The sequence below is a fragment of the Bombina bombina genome, chromosome 1, assembly GCF_027579735.1.
Source record: "Bombina bombina isolate aBomBom1 chromosome 1, aBomBom1.pri, whole genome shotgun sequence".
Taxonomy (NCBI): Eukaryota; Metazoa; Chordata; class Amphibia; order Anura; family Bombinatoridae; genus Bombina; species Bombina bombina.
In genome coordinates, this window is record NC_069499.1 from 375,536,409 (window position 1) to 375,556,527 (window position 20,119).

A 20,119-nucleotide genomic window follows, 5' to 3' on the forward strand; every position below is an offset into this window, starting at 1 on the left:
GGCCAAAAGGAACAACACTTTCCAAGAAAGTAGTTTAATGTCCAAAGAATGCATAGGCTCAAACGGAGGAGCCTGTAAAGCCTTCAAAACCAAATTAAGACTCCAAGGAGGAGAGATTGATTTAATGACAGGCTTGATACGGAACAAAGCCTGTACAAAACAGTGAATATCAGGAAGTTTAGCATCCTGAAGAAACTGTAAAATTCTAGGAATTCTAAAAAGAATGCCAAGAGAATTTATACGAACACCATGAAATATAAATCTTCCAAGCTCAATAATAAATCTTCCTAGAAACAGATTTACAAGCCTGTAACATAGTATTAATCACTGAGTCAGAGAAACCTCTATGACTAAGCACTAGGTGTTCAATTTCCCTTCGAATTTATGATTTGAGATCCTGATGGAAAAACGGACCTTGAGACAGAAGGTCTAGCCTTAATGGAAGTGGCCAAGGTTGGCAACTGGACATTCGAACAAGATCCCCATACCAAAACCTGTGAGGCCCTGCTGGAGCTACCAGCAACACAAACAATTGTTCCATGATGATTTTGGATATCACTCTTGGAAGAAGAAGAGGCAGGAAAATATAAGCAGGTTGGTAACAACAAGGAACTGTTAATGCATCCACTGCTTCCGCCTGAGGATCCCTGTACCTTGACAGGTACCTGGGAGTTTCTTGTTTACATGAGAAGCCATCAGATCTATTTCTGGAAGACCCCACATCTGAACAATCTGAGAAAACACATCCGGATAGAGGTACCACTCCCCCGGATGTAAAGTCTGACGGCTCAGATGATCCACTTTTTAATTGTCTATACCTGGGATATGAACCGCAGAAAAACAGAATTTATGCTTACCTGATAAATTACTTTCTCCAACGGTGTGTCCGGTCCACGGCGTCATCCTTACTTGTGGGATATTCTCTTCCCCAACAGGAAATGGCAAAGAGTCCCAGCAAAGCTGGTCACATGATCCCTCCTAGGCTCCGCCCACCCCATTCATTCGACCGACGGACAGGAGGAAATATATATAGGAGAAACCATATGATACCGTGGTGACTGTAGTTAGAGAAAATAATTCATCAGACCTGATTAAAAAAACAGGGCGGGCCGTGGACCGGACACACCGTTGGAGAAAGTAATTTATCAGGTAAGCATAAATTCTGTTTTCTCCAACATTGGTGTGTCCGGTCCACGGCGTCATCCTTACTTGTGGGAACCAATACCAAAGCTTTAGGACACGGATGAAGGGAGGGAGCAAATCAGGTCACCTAAATGGAAGGCACCACGGCTTGCAAAACCTTTCTCCCAAAAATAGCCTCCGAAGAAGCAAAAGTATCAAATTTGTAAAATTTGGCAAAAGTGTGCAGTGAAGACCAAGTCGCTGCCTTACATATCTGGTCAACAGAAGCCTCGTTCTTGAAGGCCCAGGTGGAAGCCACAGCCCTAGTGGAGTGAGCTGTGATTCTTTCAGGAGGCTGCCGTCCGGCAGTCTCATAAGCCAATCGGATAATGCTTTTAAGCCAAAAGGAAAGAGAGGTAGAAGTCGCTTTCTGACCTCTCCTTTTACCAGAATAAACAACAAACAAGGAAGATGTTTGTCTGAAATCTTTAGTAGCCTCTAAATAGAATTTTAGAGCACGGACTACGTCCAAATTGTGTAACAAACGTTCCTTCTTTGAAACTGGATTCGGACACAAAGAGGGTACAACTTGGAAACAACTTTCGGAAGAAAACCAGGCTTAGTACGCAAAACCACCTTATCTGCATGGAACACCAGATAGGGCGGAGAACACTGCAGAGCAGATAACTCTGAAACTCTTCTAGCAGAAGAAATTGCAACCAAAAACAAAACTTTCCAAGATAGTAACTTAATATCTACGGAATGTAAGGGTTCAAACGGAACCCTTTGAAGAACTGAAAGAACTAGATTTAGACTCCAGGGAGGAGTCAAAGGTCTGTAAACAGGCTTGATCCTAACCAGAGCCTGAACAAATGCTTGAACATCTGGCACGGCTGCCAGTCTTTTGTGAAGTAAAACAGATAAAGCAGAGATCTGTCCCTTCAGAGAACTTGCAGATAATCCTTTCTCCAAACCTTCTTGTAGAAAGGATATAATCTTAGGAATATTTATCTTGTTCCATGGGAATCCTTTAGATTCACACCAACAGATATATTTTTTCCATATTTTATGGTAGATTTTTCTAGTTACAGGCTTTCTAGCCTGAATCAGAGTATCTATTACAGAATCTGAAAACCCACGCTTTGATAAAATCAAGCGTTTAATCTCCAAGCCGTCAGTTGGAGGGAAACCAGATTCGGATGTTCGAATGGACCCTGAACAAGAAGGTCCTGTCTCAAAGGTAGCTTCCATGGTGGAGCCAATGACATATTCACCAGGTCTGCATACCAAGTCCTGCGTGGCCACGCGGGAGCTATCAAGATCACCGAGGCCCTCTCCTGATTGATCCTGGCTACCAGCCTGGGAATGAGAGGAAACGGTGGGAATACATAAGCTAGGTTGAAGGTCCAAGGTGCTACTAGTGCATCTACTAGAGTCGCCTTGGGATCCCTGGATCTGGACCCGTAGCAAGGAACCTTGAAGTTCTGACGAGACGCCATCAGATCCATGTCTGGAATGCCCCATAATTGAGTTATTTGGGCAAAGATTTCCGGATGGAGTTCCCACTCCCCCGGATGGAATGTCTGACGACTCAGAAAATCCGCTTCCCAATTTTCCACTCCTGGGATGTGGATCGCAGACAAGTGGCAGGAGTGATCCTCCGTTCAAAATTCACCAAAATTTCACCACAGTGTCTTAAAGCCTTAAAAGTATTGCACACCAAATTTCAGAGCTTTAACCCTTAAAATAACGGAACCGGAGCCGTTTTTACATTTAACCCCTATACAGTCCCAGCTATATGCTTTGCTGAGACCCAACCAAGCCCAGAGGGGAATACGATACCAAATGATGCCTTCTATAAGCTTTTTCAGTTATTTTTAGCTCCTCACACATGCATCTGCATGCCTTGCTCTCCAAAAACAACTGCGCATTAGTGGCGCGAAAATGAGGCTCTGTCTATAACTAGAAAAGGCCCCCATCTGAAAAAGGTTTTTCTAAACAATCCCCAAGATTATAATAACCATTATTAGTTAGAATCTGCATAATATGCCTAGTAAAGCAATCGTTTTAGCCCAGAAAAATGTCTACCAGTTTTTTAAGCCCTTTTTGAAGCCCTTTATTCTTTTATGTTTAACTTAAGAAAATGGCTTACCGGTCCCCATGAGGGGAAATGACAGCCTTCCAGCATTACATGGTCTTGTTAGAAATATGGCTAGTCATACCTTAAGCAGAAAGGTCTGCTAACTGTTTCCCCCAACTGAAGTTACTTCATCTCAACAGTCCTGTGTGGAAACAGCAATCGATTTTAGTAACTGTCTGCTAAAATCATCTTCCTCTTACAAACAGAAATCTTCATCCTTTTTCTGTTTCAGAGTAAATAGTACATACCAGCACTATTTTAAAATAACAAACACTTGATAGAAGAATAAAAACTACATTTAAACACCAAAAAAACTCTTAACCATCTCCGTGGAGATGTTGCCTGTGCAACGGCAAAGAGAATGACTGGGGTGGGCGGAGCCTAGGAGGGATCATGTAACCAGCTTTGCTGGGACTCTTTGCCATTTCCTGTTGGGGAAGAGAATATCCCACAAGTAAGGATGACGCCGTGGACCGGACATACCAATGTTGGAGAAATAGACAGGAGCTGGATTCCGCCCAAGCAAGTATCCGAGATACTTCTTTCATAATTTGGGGACTGTGAGTCCCACCCTGATGATTAACATATGCCACAGTTGTGATATTGTCTGTCTGAAAACAAATGAACGGTTCTCTCAACAGAGGCCAACAGAGGCCAACAGAGGCCAAACCTGAAGAGCCCTGAATATCGCATGGAGTTCCAAAATATGTATTGGTAATCTCGCCTCTTGAGATTTCCAAACCCCTTGTGCTGTCAGAGATCCCCAGACAGCTCCCCAACCTGAAGGACTTGCATCTGTTGTGATTACAGTCCAGGTTGGACGAACAAAAGAGCCCCCTAGAACTATACAATGGTGATCTAATCACCAAGTCAGAGATAGTTGAACATTGGGCTTTAAGGATATTAATTATGATATATTTGTATAATCCCTGCACCACTGGTTCAGCATACAAAGAGTCATGGACACTGAATCTATCTGGAAACCTAAAAAGGTGACACTTGTCTGAGGAATCAAAGAACTTTTTGGTAAATTGATCCTCCAACCATGTCTTTGAAGAAACAACACTAGTTGATTCGTGTGAGATTCTGCAGAATGTAAAGACTGAGCTAGTACCAAGATATCGTCCAAATAAGCAAAAACCGCAATACCCCATTCTCTGATTACAGAGAATAGGGAACCGATAACTAAGATTCTTGGAGCAGTCGCTAGGCCAAATGGAAGAGCGACAAATTGGTAATGCTTGTCTAGAAAAGAGAATCTCCGAATCTGATAATGATCTGGATGAATCGGAATATGAAGATATGCATCTTGTAAGTCTATTGCGGACATATAATGCCCTTGCTGAACAAAAGGCAGAATAGTCCTTATAGTCACCATTTTTAATGTTGGTACTCTTAAATAACGATTCAAAATGTCCAGATCCAGAACTAGCCTGAATGAATTTTCTTTCTTTGGGACAATGAATAGATTTGAATAAACCCCAGACCCTGTTCCTGAAACGGAACTGGTATGATTACCCCTGAACGCTCCAGGTCTGAAACACACTTCAGGAAAGCCTGAGTCTTTACTGGATTTGCTGGGATGCGTGAGAGAAAAAATCTAGTCACAGGAGGTCTTACTCCTATTTGGTACCTTTGAGAGACAATACTCTGAATCCATTGATTTTGGACAGAATCTGCCCAAATTTTTTGGAAGAATCTTAATCTGCTGAGCTAGAATGAAGGCCACACCTTCATGCAGATTTAGGGACTGGCTTTGATTTCTTAAATGGTTTGGATTTACTCCAACTTGAAGAAGGTTTCAAATTGGAACCAGATTCTTTGGGGGAAGAATTAGGTTTATGTTCCTTATTTTGTCGAAAGGAACGAAAACGGTTAGAAGCTTTAGATTTACCCTTAGGTCTTTCATCCTGAGGCAAAAAAACTCTCTTCCACACAGTGACAGTTGAAATATTTGAATCCAACTGAGAACCAAATAACTTATTACCTTGGAAAGAAAGAGATAGTAATCTAGACTTAGATACCATGTCAGCATTCCAAGATTTAAGACACAAAGCTCTCCTAGCTAAAATGGCTAAAGAAATAAATTCAACATCAATTTTGACGATGTCAAAAATGGCATCACAAATAAAATGATTAGCATGTTGAAGCAAGCAAACAATGCTAGACAAATCAGTATCTGTTTCCTGTTGCACTAAACTTTCCAACCAAAAAATTGATGCAGCTGCAACATCAGCCAAAGAAATTGCAGGCCTGAGCAGATGACCAGAATATAAATAGGCTTTCCATAGATAGGATTCAAATTTCCTATCTAAAGGATCTTTAAATTAAGTACTATCTTCCATAGGAATAGTAGTACATTTAGCAAGAGTAGAAATAGCCTCATCAACTTTGGGGATCTTTTCCCAGAACTCCAATCTAACTGCTGGCAAAGGATACAATTTTTAAACCTTTAAGAAGGAATAAAAGAAGTACCAGGCCTATTCCATTCCTTAGAAATCCTATCAGAAATAGCATCAGGAACTGGAAAAACCTTTGAAGTAACCACAGGAGGTTTATAAACAGAATTTAAACATGTACTAATTTTAACATCAAGAGGACTAGTTTCCTCAATATCCAATGTAATTAACACTTCTTTTAACAAAGAACAAATATACTCCATTTGAAATAAATAAGTAGATTTGTCAGTGTCAATATCTGAGGAAGGATCTTCTGAATAAGATAGATACTCGTCAGAGGAGGATAATTCAGTATGTTGTCGGACATTTGAAATCTCATCAACTTTATGAGAAGTTTTAAAAGACCTTTTACATTTATTAGAAGGCGGGATGGCAGACAAAGCCTTCTGAATTGCATCAGCAATGAGTTCTGTTGGGAGGTGCCTTAAATAGGGCTGGTGAGTACACTTTCTTAAAGGTACAGTATGACACAAGATGAAACCCTGACAGCATCCCTGAACAGTAGGGTCTTTAGGGAAAGCTTGAAGCTTTAAAAACTAAGGGAGAGTCTTGTGGAGCAAGATGGGAGCCAGTCTGGAGAAGTCCTGTAAATGGGAGTGTGAGGTGGTAGCAAGAGAGGAGGAGAGTAGGAGGTCATGAGTAGAGGGAAGGGGAGGGGAGACAAGGTCTGAGATATAGGGGGAACAGTACAATTGAGGGCTTTGTATGTCAGAGTGAGAATTTAGTGCTTAATCCTAGAGGCAAGAGGAAGCCAGTGAAGGGATTGGCAGAGAGGTGCAGCAGATGAAGAGCGATGTGTAAGGAAGATGAGCCTGGCAGAGACATTCATTATGGATTGTAAAAAGCTAGGTGGCAGCTGGGGAGACCAGAGTGGACAGTTGCAGTAATCGAGGTGGGAACGGATCAGAGAGTGGATTAAAATCTTAGTTGTGTCTTGTGTAAGGAAATGACTAATTTTAGAGATGTTTTTAAGGTGGAAGTGGCAGACTTTAGCCAAGGACTGAATGTGAGGAGTGAAAGAAAGATCTGAGTCAAATGTAACCCCAAGACATCGGGCATGCGGGATAGGGGTAATGATGGAGTTAGGTCTGGTGCAGAGAAGTATATTTGGGTGTCATTGGCATACAAATGATATTGGAAACCATGGGACTTACAGTAATTAGGGAACCTAGTGATGTCATGTAGATTGAGAAGAGAAAAGGACCGAGGACAGAGCCTTGCGGTTCCCCCGACAGAAAGTGGTGATGGAGCAGAGGAGGCCCCAGTGAAGGCTACACTAAAGGTACAGTTTCACAGGTAGGAAGAGACCATGAGAGGGCTGTGTCACAAATGCAGAATGATTGGAGGGTTTGGAGCAAAAGAGGGTGGTCAACAGTATCAAAGGCTGCAGACAGATCAAGGAAGTTAAGCAGAGACAAGTGGCCTTTTGATTTTGCTGTAAGTAGGTCATTGGTAACTTTAATGATTGCTGTCTCTGTGGAGTGATGGGGACGAAATCCAGATGGCAGTGGGTCAAGGAGGGAGTTTAATGTAAGGAAATGGGATAGGCATGCATATACTAGCTTTTCTAGAAGCTTTGAGGCAAGAGGGAGGAGAGAAATAGGGCGGTAGTCTAATGGGGAGGTTGGATCAAGGGAAGGTTTTTTTGAGGATAGGTGTGACCAGTGCATGTTTAAGAGATGAGGGAAATATACCGGTGCTGAGGGAGAGGTTGAAAATGTGTGTGAGTATAAGGGTAAGGGTAGAAGAGAGGGAGGGGAGTAGATGTGAGAGGATAGGGTCAAGGGGACAGGTAGGGAGGTGAGAGCACAGTATAAGTGTAGAAATTTCTTCCTCAGTAACAGGGGAGAAAGCTACATTTATGGCTTTGTGGTTTGTGGTTGATTGCGAGCATTTGAGGGGGTGAGAGAATGGAAGTATGTTGAGAGCTGATTTCATTTCTGATGGAGTCAATTTTGTTATTGAAGTGGCTGGCAAAGTCTTGAGCTGGCAGAGAAGTTGTATTAGTAGGTGGGGGTGGGCGGAGAAGAGTATTGAAAGTGGAGAACAGACGTTTTGGGTTTAAAGGGAAGGGGATAGGGTCAAGGGGACAGGTAGTGAGGTGAGAGCGCAGTATAAGTGTAGAAATGTCTTCCTCAGTAACAGGGGAGAAAGTTAAGTTTATGGCTATGTGGGTTGTGGTTGATTGCAAGCATTTGAGGGGGTGAGAGAATGGAAGTATGTTGAGAGCTGATTTTATTTCTGAGGGAGTCGATTTTGTTATTGAAGTGGCTGGCAAAGTCTTGAGCTGAAAGATAAATTGTATTAGTAGGTGGGGTTGGGCGGAGAAGAGTATTGAATTTGGAGAACAGATGTTTGAAGGAAGAGTAGAGATAAGAGTAGAGAAGTAATGTATTATAGATTAGGAGTTCAAGATGAATTTGTAATGAAGAAAATCAGCTGAACTCTGAAATTTTCTCCAGTGCCACTCAGCAGTATGGGAACATCTGCATAGGTATCGTGTCAGAGGAGTATGCCAGGGCTGAGGATGAGTGTGTGATTTCTGAGCTATAGCAAGAGGGGCCAGATTGTCAAGGACAGATTTAAGGGTGGAATTATAGTGGCAGATAGATTGGTCAGGGCAGGAAAAGGAGGAGAAGGATGAGAGGAGAGGTTTGAGGGAATTAGCAAGCTGTTGCTGATATAATGACATAATGCTTCTGCGAAGTTTGGTGTGAGGAGTAGAAGGAGGGAGAGTTGTAGGGAGGAATGATACATTGCAAGTGAGGAGATGGTGGTCAGAATGAAGAAAACACGAGTTTGTGAAATATGAAATAGTGCATTGATAGCTAAAGATCAGGTTAAGGGAGTGACCCTCTTTATGAGTGAGAGAATCAGTACATTGTGACAAATGGAAAGAGGAAGTGAGTTGCAGAAGTTGTTTTGCAGAAGAGGCAGTGGGATTGTCAAGACGGATGTTGAAGTCACCAAGAAGGAGGGCAGGGGTGTATGACTGCAACACGTATAGAGACAGGAGAAAATAAACGAATCATGTGGGTTTCGAATGAGGAAAATGTTAGGGAAGAGATGGGTTGTATTTGTTGAATGGTGCAACGAGAGGAAAGTAAAAATACCTTCACCACCTCCTTGTCTATTACCAGACCTAGGAGTTTGGCTGAAGTGGAGCTCCCCATGTGACAGAGCAGCAGTGGATGCTGTGTCTAGGGAAGAGAGCCAGGTTTCTGTTAGGGCCAGAAGGTTAAGCGAGCGGGAGACAAAGAGGTCATGTATAGAAGATATAGAAATAAAAATATGTAACCTAGGTTTTCACAAAACTTCAAATTTCCTAAAGCAGGTAATTTGTTTGCAGCATTTGTAGGTTACAGAATTAGCTTTTCTGGTCTCTTACAAATAATGGGACAGCACAATTTTACATAAAAGCAAGAAGTGATTAATGTCCTTTTAATTATTATCATAAAGGGAGGTAACAGAATCCCATCCTGCTGCTATAGTCAATAAAAAACGTGATTTGTGGTAATGGAACCCAGAAAGGTAGGCATCATCTGACATTTTACTTTTGCACAAGAATAAAAGCTCCCCCTCCTGTTCTCACTGAACCATGTGATAGTGGGACTGGACAATCATTCCATGCAATTAAGTTCAGTATGTTTTAAGATTACTACCCTGAGGTAAGAAACAGTGAAGCAGACCACTGTTTCATAATTTGCTTGTGCAATTTGCAATAGCAATCTTGCACAGAAGATGAGCCATAGATGTTACATATCTAGACTTTAGCAAAGCATATGACACCATCCCACACAACAAATGTATTCACAAAATGTATTGCCTTGGAATAGATGCTAAGATTGTTAAATGGGTAGAATGCTGGCTTAAAGATAGAAGACAGAGGGTTTCAATTAATGGAGTACATTCAAATGAGGCGTCAGTTACTAGTGGTGTTCCCCAAGGGTCAGTTCTTCGGCCTGTTTTGTTTAACATGTTCATAAGTGATATTGGAAGTGGGCTTAAGGGGAAGGTTTTCTTGTTTGCTGATGATACAAAAATTTGTAACAGGGTAGATGTTTCAAGAGGGGTTGCTTAAATGAACAGTGATATTAAAAAACTAGAGGACTGGTCAAATAAATGGGATCTAAAATGTATTATTAACAAGAGCAAAAATATGCATATAGGATCCAAAAACCCAAAGGCCAATTATAATCTCAATGGCACATTACTGACTGTAACTAAAGAAGAAAGGGACTTGGGAATTATTATTACAGATAATTTAAAATTACAATGCAGCAGTGCAGCCAGTAAGGCCAGTCAAATACTTGGTTGCAATGGAAGAGGCATTAGTAGCAGAAATAGCAAGGTTCTTATGCCACATTACAGATCATTAGTTAGGCCAAATCTGGAATGCTGTGTACAGTTTTGGAGACCATATCTTCAGAAAGATATAAATAAACTAGAAGCTGTCCAATGGAGGGCTACTAAAATAGTACATGGTCTAAAATATAAAAGATACAGAGGAAGACTCTATGATCTAAATATGTATAGAAGAGAAATGATATGATAGAAACCTTCAAATATATAAAAGGACTTAATAACATAAAAGCTGAAAGCATTTTTCACAAAAAAATAAATGCCAAAACAAGGGGTCACAATCTAAAATTAGAGGTTAGCAGATTTAGTAGAAATTTGAGGAAGCATTTTGTTACAGAAAGGGTGGTGGACTCATGGAATAAGCTTCCATTTGAGGTGGTAAACACAAATGGCTAGATTTAGAGTTGGGCGGTAGCCGTCAAAACCAGCGTTAGAGGCTCCTAACGCTGGTTTTTACCGCCCTCTGGTATTTGGAGCAAGTCATTAAAGGGTCTAACGCTCACTTCAGCCACGACTCTAAATACCAGCGTTAGAAAGATCCCATTGAAAAGATAGGATACGCAAATGACGTAAGGGGATCTGCGGTATGGAAAAGTCGCGGCTGGAAAAAGAGCGTTAGACCCTTTAATGACTGGCTCCAAATACCAGAGGGCGCTAAAAACCAGCGTTAGTAGCCTCTAACGCTGGTTTTGACGGCTACCGCCCAACTCTAAATCTAGCCGTTTGTGTTTGTCATTTCAAATTAAGAAAAGATTTTTGTTTTTTTTAAATGTACACTACTGTTACACCAGATATGAGTGGTGGCACTGGGCAAGTGGGCACAGTATACGCTGTGAGCCTGAGCTGGCAGGCAGGCTACAATTAGATTACTCAGGGACTAAAAAAAAAAAAGCAGACTGATGTTCTAGCCCTAAAAAGGGCTTTTTGGGGTGCTGTCCTTACAGCAGAGATCAGATGAGTCCTTCAGGACTGTAGTGGACACTGAATACACTAGCCTAGCTCTCGATTTCCCTATTAAATCAGCAGCAGCTAAACTGTCCCTCCTCTCACTAAGAATGCAGGCTCCGAATGAATCTAAAATGGATGCTGTCCAGGAGGTGGGAGGGTCGGGGAGGGAGTGTCTGCTGCTGATTGGCTGGAATGTGTCTTGTGACTGTGAGCTACAGGGTCAAAGTTTACTCAATGATGACGAATAGGGGGCGGATCGAACATCGCATATGTTCGCCGTCCGCTGCGAACGCGAACATGCTATGTTCGCTGCAAACTATTCGCAGCAGAACTGTTCGCGACATCACTAACAGTATATAGGAATATCTATTTAAAAAAACATGTGCAGAACATTGACATGTCAAATATTTACAGTAAATACACAGTATAAAACTTTATTAAATAAATAGGTATAGATATATATTTTACCAAAAAACATCAGATATATAAATAGAAATATGTATTTTTGAATAAATAGAACATATACTTCTATGTGAAGAATATTGGAATGTGAAATATTAAATATTTATATTTCCATAACAGGTAAGTACTCTTGAGAAAATGTGATTGGGTTTGTGCATGATTAGGGTGTTAGTTTTGAAATCTACGGGGGGGATATTTTAACGCAATTGTGATATTCTAACTTTGCCTTTTTGCACGCGTCGGGTTAGCGTCTGAGTGAAAACTTTTTTCTTTTCAATTTGTAATATGAGTGTTACCAGACACTCGCAAAAAAGTTTACTTATAGTGAACCAATCAGCCAATTGGATTGAACTTGAATCTGATCCTATCAGCCAATCGGAATTCGACGGACGCCATCTTGGATGACGTCATTTAAAGGAACCTCATTTGTAGGGAAGTCATCGTGCCGGATGGATGTTCTATGTCGGAGGAGCGAAGAAAGAAGATTGAAGATGCCGCTTGGAAGAAAACTTGGCCCCGATGGAGGACCTCTTCTTTGCCGCTTGATGGAAGACATCGCCTGGATGGAAGACTTCTTCTCTGCCGCTTGATTGAAGACATCGCCAGGATGGAAGACTTCTTCTCTGCCGCTTGATTGAAGACATCGCCCGGATCGGATGAAGAGTTCTGCCCGGCTGGGTGAAGACAAGGTAGAGAGATCTTCAGGGGGGTGGTGTTAGGTTTTTTTAAGGGGGGTTTGGGTGGGTTTAGAATAGGGGTATGTGGGTGGTGGGTTGTAATGTTGGGGGGTGGTATTGTGTGTTTTTTTTACAGGCAAAAGAGCTGATTTCTTTGAGGCATGTCCCGCAAAAGGCCCTTTTAAGGGCTGGTAAAGTAATAGAGCTGTTAACTTTTTTAATTTAGAATAGGGTAGGGAATTTTTTTTATTTTGGGGGGCTTTATTATTTTATTAGGGGGCTTAGAATAGGTGTAATTAGCTTAAAAATCTTATAATCTTTTTTATTTTTTGTAATTTAGTGGGGGTTTTTTAATTTAGTTTAGTTTAGTTAATTGTATTTTAGTTTAGATATTTGTAGTTTATTTAATTTATTGATAGTGTAGGTGTATTTGTAACTTAGGTTAGGATTTATTTTACAGGTAAATTGGTAATTATTTTAACTAGGTAGCTATTAAATAGTTATTAACTATTTAATAGCTATTGTACCTAGTTAAAATAAATACCAAGTTACCTGTAAAATAAATATAAACCCTAAAATAGCTACAATGTAATTATTAATTACATTGTATCTATCTTAGGGTTTATTTTATAGGTAAGTATTTAGATTTGAATAGGAATATTTTAATTAATAATAGTAATATTAATTAGATTTATTTTAATAAGAATTTAGTTAGGGATGTTAGAGTTAGATAGGGTTATTATACTTAATATATATATATATATAATATAATAACGATATTAACTATATTAACCCTAATATAATTAGGGTTAATATTGTTAATATATATAATATAATAACTATATTAACTATATTAACCCTAATATAATTAGGGTTAATCTATTTAATATAGGTGGCGGCGGTGTAGGGGGATTAGATTAGGGGTTAATCTATTTAATATAGGTGGCGGCAGTGTAGGGGGATTAGATTAGGGGGTAATCTATTTAATATAGGTGGCGGCAGTGTAGGGGGATTAAATTAGGGGGTAATACATTTATTATAGGTGGTGGCGGTGTAGGGGGATTTAGATTATAGGCAAAAGAGCTGATTTCTTTGTGACAATGCAACAAAAAAAGCCCTTTTAAGGGCTGGTAAAAGAGCTGATTTCTTTGGGGCATGCCCCGCAAAAAGCCCTTTTAAGGGCTGGCAATAGAGCTGTTACTTTGGGGCAATGTCACGCAAAAGGCCCTTTTAAGGGCTGGTAATAGAGGTGATTACTTTAGGGGGATTAGATTAGGGGTTAATGTATTTAATATAGCTGGCGGCGGTGTAGGGGGATTAAATTAGGGGTTAATGTAATTAATACAGCTGGAGGCGGTGTATGGGGATTAAATTAGGGGTTAATGTATTTAATATAGCTGGCGGCGGGGTAGGGGGATTAAATTAGGGGTGAATGTATTTAATATAGCTGGCGGTGGGGTAGGGGGATTAAATTAGGGGTTAATGTATTTAATATAGCTGGCGGCGGGGTAGGGGGATTAAATTAGGGGTTAATGTATTTAATATAGCTGGCGGCGGTGTAGGGGGATTAAATTAGGTATTAATAATTTTAATATAGCTGGCGGTGGGGTAGGAGCTCACATTAGGGGGTAGGTAATATAGATGGCGGCGGTGTAAGGGGCTCACATTAGGTGGTAGGTAATGTAGATGGCGGCGGTGTAAGGGGCTCACATTAGGGGGTATGTAATGTAGCTGGCGACGGTGTAGGGGGATCACATTAGGGGGTTATACTTTTAATGTAGGTGGCGGTGGGGTCCGGGAGCGGCGGTTTAGGGGTTAAATACTTTATTAGGGATTGCGGCGGGGGATCGCGGTTGACAGGTAGATAGACATTGCGCATGCATTAGATGTTAGGTTTTATTTGGCAGGTAGTTTAGGGAGTTACGTGGCTCCAATAGACAGCGTAAGGCTTACTACGGCTGCATTTTGTGGTGAGGTGAAAATGGAGTAAGATTTCTCCATTTTCGCCACGTAAGTCCTTACGCTGTATATTGGATACCAAACTGCGCGGGTTTGGTATACCTGCCTATGGCCCATAACACTACAGGCGAAGGCAGAAATATCCAAGCGTCACTTCTAGGTTATGCCATATATAGGATACCAAACCCGCGCAAATTTTGGCGTCGCCGGCTTCTGCGGGCGACGCTGTATATCGGATCGAGGCCCTTGTATTAAAAAATGTTTTTGCCTGTAATAACATACATAGTTATATAAATAAGTTATTCTCTATGGTTTGATTGTAGAAATATATGTAAGCTTTTCCTACATATGAAAGAAAGTTTTAGTACAATAATGAATTAATTATTAGTCATCAATAAACAATAGTTATGATCAAAATAATGTTAAATGAAATATTACCTTATCCAACTCTATGATGAAATTTGGATCTAAAAGTGTCCCATCATTGTGATCATGGTTTACCTCATACATATTATAAGATGGATTTCCAATTTCCACATTCATCCCGCCATTTATTATAGGTTGTCTTCTAATTGTTTTTGCCCTAAAATAGTAAAAGTCTTTGAATTATTTGCAGCTTATCATCTTAAATTGACAATGTACTCAAGCAAGCATCTGATCAGAGATCAATTTATTCAAAGGTGGTACAGGAACACCCTTTCAAATGGTCTGGAATCTCCTAATCCTGACTGGAAGGTGGATTTCTGCAGCTTGCTCTTGTTTACATAACTTTTCTACAGAGAATAAAGCCATAATGAAACATAAATAGCAGGTTCAAAATAAAGATAAAGCTGCTATTTACAAACAATTGTATACATTTCAGATGGCATAATGGATAATTCTGAACACAATAGAAGTGAAAGCACAATGACCCAATACCTGTGTTCATACAAGGTATATTTGAAGTTTTGCATAAAAAATGATTACTGATTTTTTTTATCTTTTATAAACTGGTGTTATACGTTAATATTATATCTCATATGACCATTATATTTGATTAATGCAAAATAATACTTATTTGGATAACATTTTTAACATGTTATATGTATTGAACAAATAAACATGATCATGATAAAATACTTACTGGTACAATTATAGTACAATATAGTATAATAATACTAAAAATGTGCTCAAATTTTACCTCCCTCATTTCAGTGCATACAAATTTAATTTTTAAAATATGATATTAATACTTTACTATAATTGTTAATTTTAAACTAATTAAAAAAAATGTTGGTTAAATACATTTGATTTTACAAAAAAATTTGATTCTCTGTAAGTCTATGGGAATCATTATTAAATTTGATATTTTTTGATGCTATATTCAAATATTCAGAGTTTACATTTGACCTTCAAAAGTTAACAGTTCTTCCATAAAAACAATAAAATTGCAGAACAAACAGAAGGAGGGAAATTTATTCTAACATTTAAATCTCAATACTGCACATTTGCATTCATTCAAAATGCACTTGAATTTCTATATATGATTTTTTAATGATATATTTTAGTTTACGGTTGTACTAATACTTAAGGCTGTGACACACTGAGAGCAGAGTGGTGTGCAAAGTCTTTATTCTCATAATGCTTATGTTAACCTAATATTTCATCTATTTGTATAAACATTATTTTAAATTACCTCCGTCTTCTTTTGCAAAGTAGAAGTCCAATTACTAAAGTTGTTATGAGAGTTACCAATAATACCAATGGTACAACAATTGCAATATTCCCTGTAAGGAGAACAAAAATAGTTATGATTAGAAAAGAATGTGAAACCTCCATACACACACACACACACACACACACATATATATATATATATATAATTTTCCTATTAGTGTGACCAGGGCTCTGTGAAGAAGAATAGGACCGGGCTAACATTCTAAAGTAAATGGTGCTAGCAATGTGGTTGTGATTTGCAAACAACCATGCTATTTGTTTTTTTCAATACATCAATGATAGATGGGCTTTCAATGGAAAACAGAGGCAGTTTTAAAGGTGAAAGTTTAGGGGGTCAAAATTTCAATAAAAATGGCTTCAGAAAAGTGACGTTTCCTAAAACTATATTTAATTGTGTAAATACTTCACATTTACTGTCCCTTTAATACTCTTTGGTAACTATGTGGTTCATCAGAATCTATTGTTTGATAATTATCAGCATGTCAATGGCTGCAGATTTTTTTGATGTCAATATGGCGGGTTTTTCATTGGTCATTGACAGCACTTTTTTTATTATCAATTATTTAAAAAATAATCTTATACTTAACATTTGCCCATACCGGTTTGCTGATCGCAATCCAAATTCTCAAAACAGTGCTATGGAATTTTGCCAGCACTACAGAATTTTGCGGTTCTATATGTTAAGATGATGATGATAAAAACAATAAAAGTAATAATAGTAAAAAAAAAACCACTACATTTAAAAGGCTATTTTTTAAATTCCACAGCTAAAAGGACCTGATGAAACCCCACATAACACTTTCACACTTTTTAGGGAGCACACTAAAAGGTTTTCGAAAGGAACATTGATTTTTTGCATGTAAAAAACATAATGATTTTACTTCTGCCATATTGGATGACATTAGGAAGCTACAAAACCAAACAGATACAGACACTTCCTGTTTGATCAAGTATAATTAATCAATTAATAATAAACACTTTTACATTAATAAAAATAGCAAGAATCATTAGCTCAATAAACACACATTTCCACTATACTGATAATACTTTTATAAATTGCTAAGAGATATAACACACATATTTAGTACACATCACCTATTAGTACCACTACACATTATAAACAGGGAACAATCAGCATGCAGGGCCTTCAACCTTTCATGTAATTGCTAAACCCTGAAACTAAAAATGTTGTTGTCATAAATAATGCACATTTGATTTAAGAAATCAATACAGATGAAAAAAAATGTGTGTTGTTTTCAGGAGTTAACAGTTCTAAGCTTGAGGAGAATTAATGGCAGAAGAATACTCAAGGGAAAGTCTAGGGCTCGCTACTATCAGGATGACAGATAGCAGGGGTAAACTAAATCCCTGACATAAAAGACTTCTATGGGGAAGTGCTGAAAATCTCCCGTGGGCTATATTCAAGCACTGAGTCAAAGGTGCTCTAGACTTCCTCTCAAGTAGTATTTTTGAGAAGCATTCTGTACTTATAATGATAATATAAAATTGAATTGAAATATTAGTTCAAAACAATGCAGACATACATACATATGCAGACATTACATATAAAAGATTTAAAAATAATAAAAATTAAAAATACTGTAAAATATATAGATATATTCTATGGATTATTTAGAATATTTTACAGTATGTTTTAATGTGCACAAATCCAACCCTACCAGGTTAAACTCTAAATCGTGAAACACGATGCACTAAAAAACACAAGTAATACATTCAAATGTTCTTCAAATAGAAAATAACATACTTTTTATTATTAAATATATATTTCTCTATATATCTGATACTGTTCATGTAAAATACATATCTAAACCTATATATGTATAGGAATACACATACATGTTGCTGTATGTATAGGAATAGATATATAGGTATAGGTATATACAGATATATAAATATATAGAAATATGTATTTAAGAAAAAAATGACATTCTTCTACGTGAAGAACATTAAAATGTGAAGTATTAAAATTTCATGTCAGATTTAGAGCTCTTGAATATATGTGGTCAGGTTAGCACACTAGTATGGGTGTTCATTTAAAGTTTTGAAGTCTAAGGGAGAAGTTAATGCGGTTGCGATTTTTTTCTCCATGTGTCGGGTTTACGCTTGAGTGTAAACATTTTACTTTCAACTTGTAATACGAGCGCAACCCAAAGCATACAATAAACCTCCATCTAGCGAAGTTAACACGTGAGCTCTAAATAGTGCTCCACTCAAAACCTGGCCCAAAAAAGTTAAGAACTCATGGCTAAATTACGAGTTTTGCGTTATGAGTGAAAAAGCTTCATAACGCTGCTTTTTCACTACTGCTGCTATTACGAGTCTTGTAGGTACAGATGTACCGCACACTTTTTTGGCCGTCACGCCATCTTGAATGATGTCCCTTAAAGGGAACCTTCAGTGTACGGCTGGGACCATATGAAGAGGATGCTCCATGCCAGATGTCTTGAAGATGGAGCCGCTCCGCGTTGGAAGGATGAAGATAGACGATGACGTCTGGATGAAGACTTCTGCCAGACTGGAGGATGACTTCTTGTCACTTGGATGAAGACTTCTCCTGACTTCGTTGAGGACTTCTTGCCACTTGGATGAAGACTTCTCCCGGCTGGATGAGGATGGATGTCTGATCTTCAAAAACTGTAAGTGGATCTTTGGGGGTTAGTGTTAGGCTTTTTAAGGGTTTATTGGTGGGTTTTATTTTTATCTTAGGGTTTGGGCAATGCAAAAGAGCTAAATGCCATTTTAAGGGCAATGCCCATACAAATGCCCTTTTCAGGGCAATGGGGAGCTTAGGTTTTTTAGGTAGGATTTTATTTTGGGGGGGTTGGTTGTGTGGGTGGTGGGTTTTACTATTGGGGGGTTGTTTGCATTTTTTTTAACAGGTAAAAGAGCTGATTTATTTGGGACAATGCCCCGCAAAAGGCCCTTTTAAGGGCTATTGGCAGTTTAATTTAGGCTAGCGGTTTTATTATTTTGGGGGGAGCTTTCTTATTTTGATAGGGCTATAAGATTAGGAGTAATTCGTAATTTTTGATAATTTCTTTTTTTATTTTGTGTAGTTTAGTGTTTATTATTTTTTGTAATTTAGATAAATGTATTTTTTTTATTTTATTTATTTAATTTTAGTATAATGTTAGGTGTTAGTGTAACTCAATTTAGGTTTTATTTTACAGATGAATTTGAATTTATTTTCAAACTAGGTAGTTAGTAAATAGTTAATAACTATTTACTAACTAGTCTACCTAGTTAAAATAAATACAAACTTAGCTGTGAATTAAAAATAAAACCTAAGATATCTACAATATAACTATTAGTTTAGGGTTTATTTTACAGGTAAGTTTGTATTTAGTTTTAAATAGGAATTATTTAGCTATTAATAGTAAGTTTTATTTAGAATTATTTTAATTATATTAAAGTTAGGGGTGTTAGGTTTACGTTAGGGTTAGACTTAGGGTTAGGTTTAGGGGTTAATATATTTATTTAGTGTTAGTGATGTGGGAGGCCAGAGTTTTAGGGGTTAATAACTTTAGTATAGTGGCGGCAGCGACGTTGGGGGCGGCAGATTAGGGGTTAATAAGTATAGGTAGGTGGCGGCAACATTGGGGCAGCAGATTAGGGGTTAATAAATGTATGTAGGTAGCGGCGATGTTGGGGGAGGCAGATTAGAGGTTAATACATTTATGTAGGTGTAGGCGATGTCGGGGCAGCAGATAAGGGGTGTTTAGACTCAGGGTTTATGTTAGGGTGTTAGGTTTAAACGTACATTTTTGTTCCCCATAGACTTTAATGGGGCTGCGTTACGGAGCTTTACACTCCGTAATTGCAGGTGTTAGGCTTTTTTTAGCCGGCTCTCCCCATTGATGTCTATGGGGAAATCATGCATGTAACAGCATCTCAAAGCAGCACTGGTATTTGTGTGCGATATGGAGCTCAACGCTGCCATATTGGCCTTTTTTTTTTGCAAACCTGTAATAGCAGTGCTATTAAAGGTGAGCGGTGGAAATAACTTGCAAGTTATTACAGAGTCACTCATAACGCAAAACTCGTAATCTGGCCGATAGTTACCAAAGACCATTTGTTTCATAATAAATTGCTCTATTGAAAAATAAACATTTTATTTCTAGTTTAGAATGTCCCTTTAATATGGGCCACAGCACCTGCACTTTTGTGACAATAATGATCAAACCAATTATTGGTATGTTCAAAACTAAAGTTCAATAGTGCATTTGAAGAGAACCCATATGGTAATATAAGAT

At 38.5% G+C, this 20,119-nt stretch overlaps 1 protein-coding gene across 1 annotated transcript in view; it reads right to left on the reverse strand.

Annotated features, from left to right (window-relative positions):
- LRP1B (LDL receptor related protein 1B) overlaps positions 1 to 20,119 on the reverse strand; it is a 2,715,774-nt gene that overhangs the window by 2,451 nt on the left and 2,693,204 nt on the right. Inside the window, exons 89-90 of the mRNA XM_053698264.1 lie at positions 15,805 to 15,895; positions 14,568 to 14,712 (exon numbers count right to left, since the gene is read on the reverse strand). Of these exons, the coding sequence (XP_053554239.1) occupies positions 14,568 to 14,712; positions 15,805 to 15,895 (236 nt within the window). The remainder of the gene's footprint in view (positions 1 to 14,567; positions 14,713 to 15,804; positions 15,896 to 20,119) is intronic.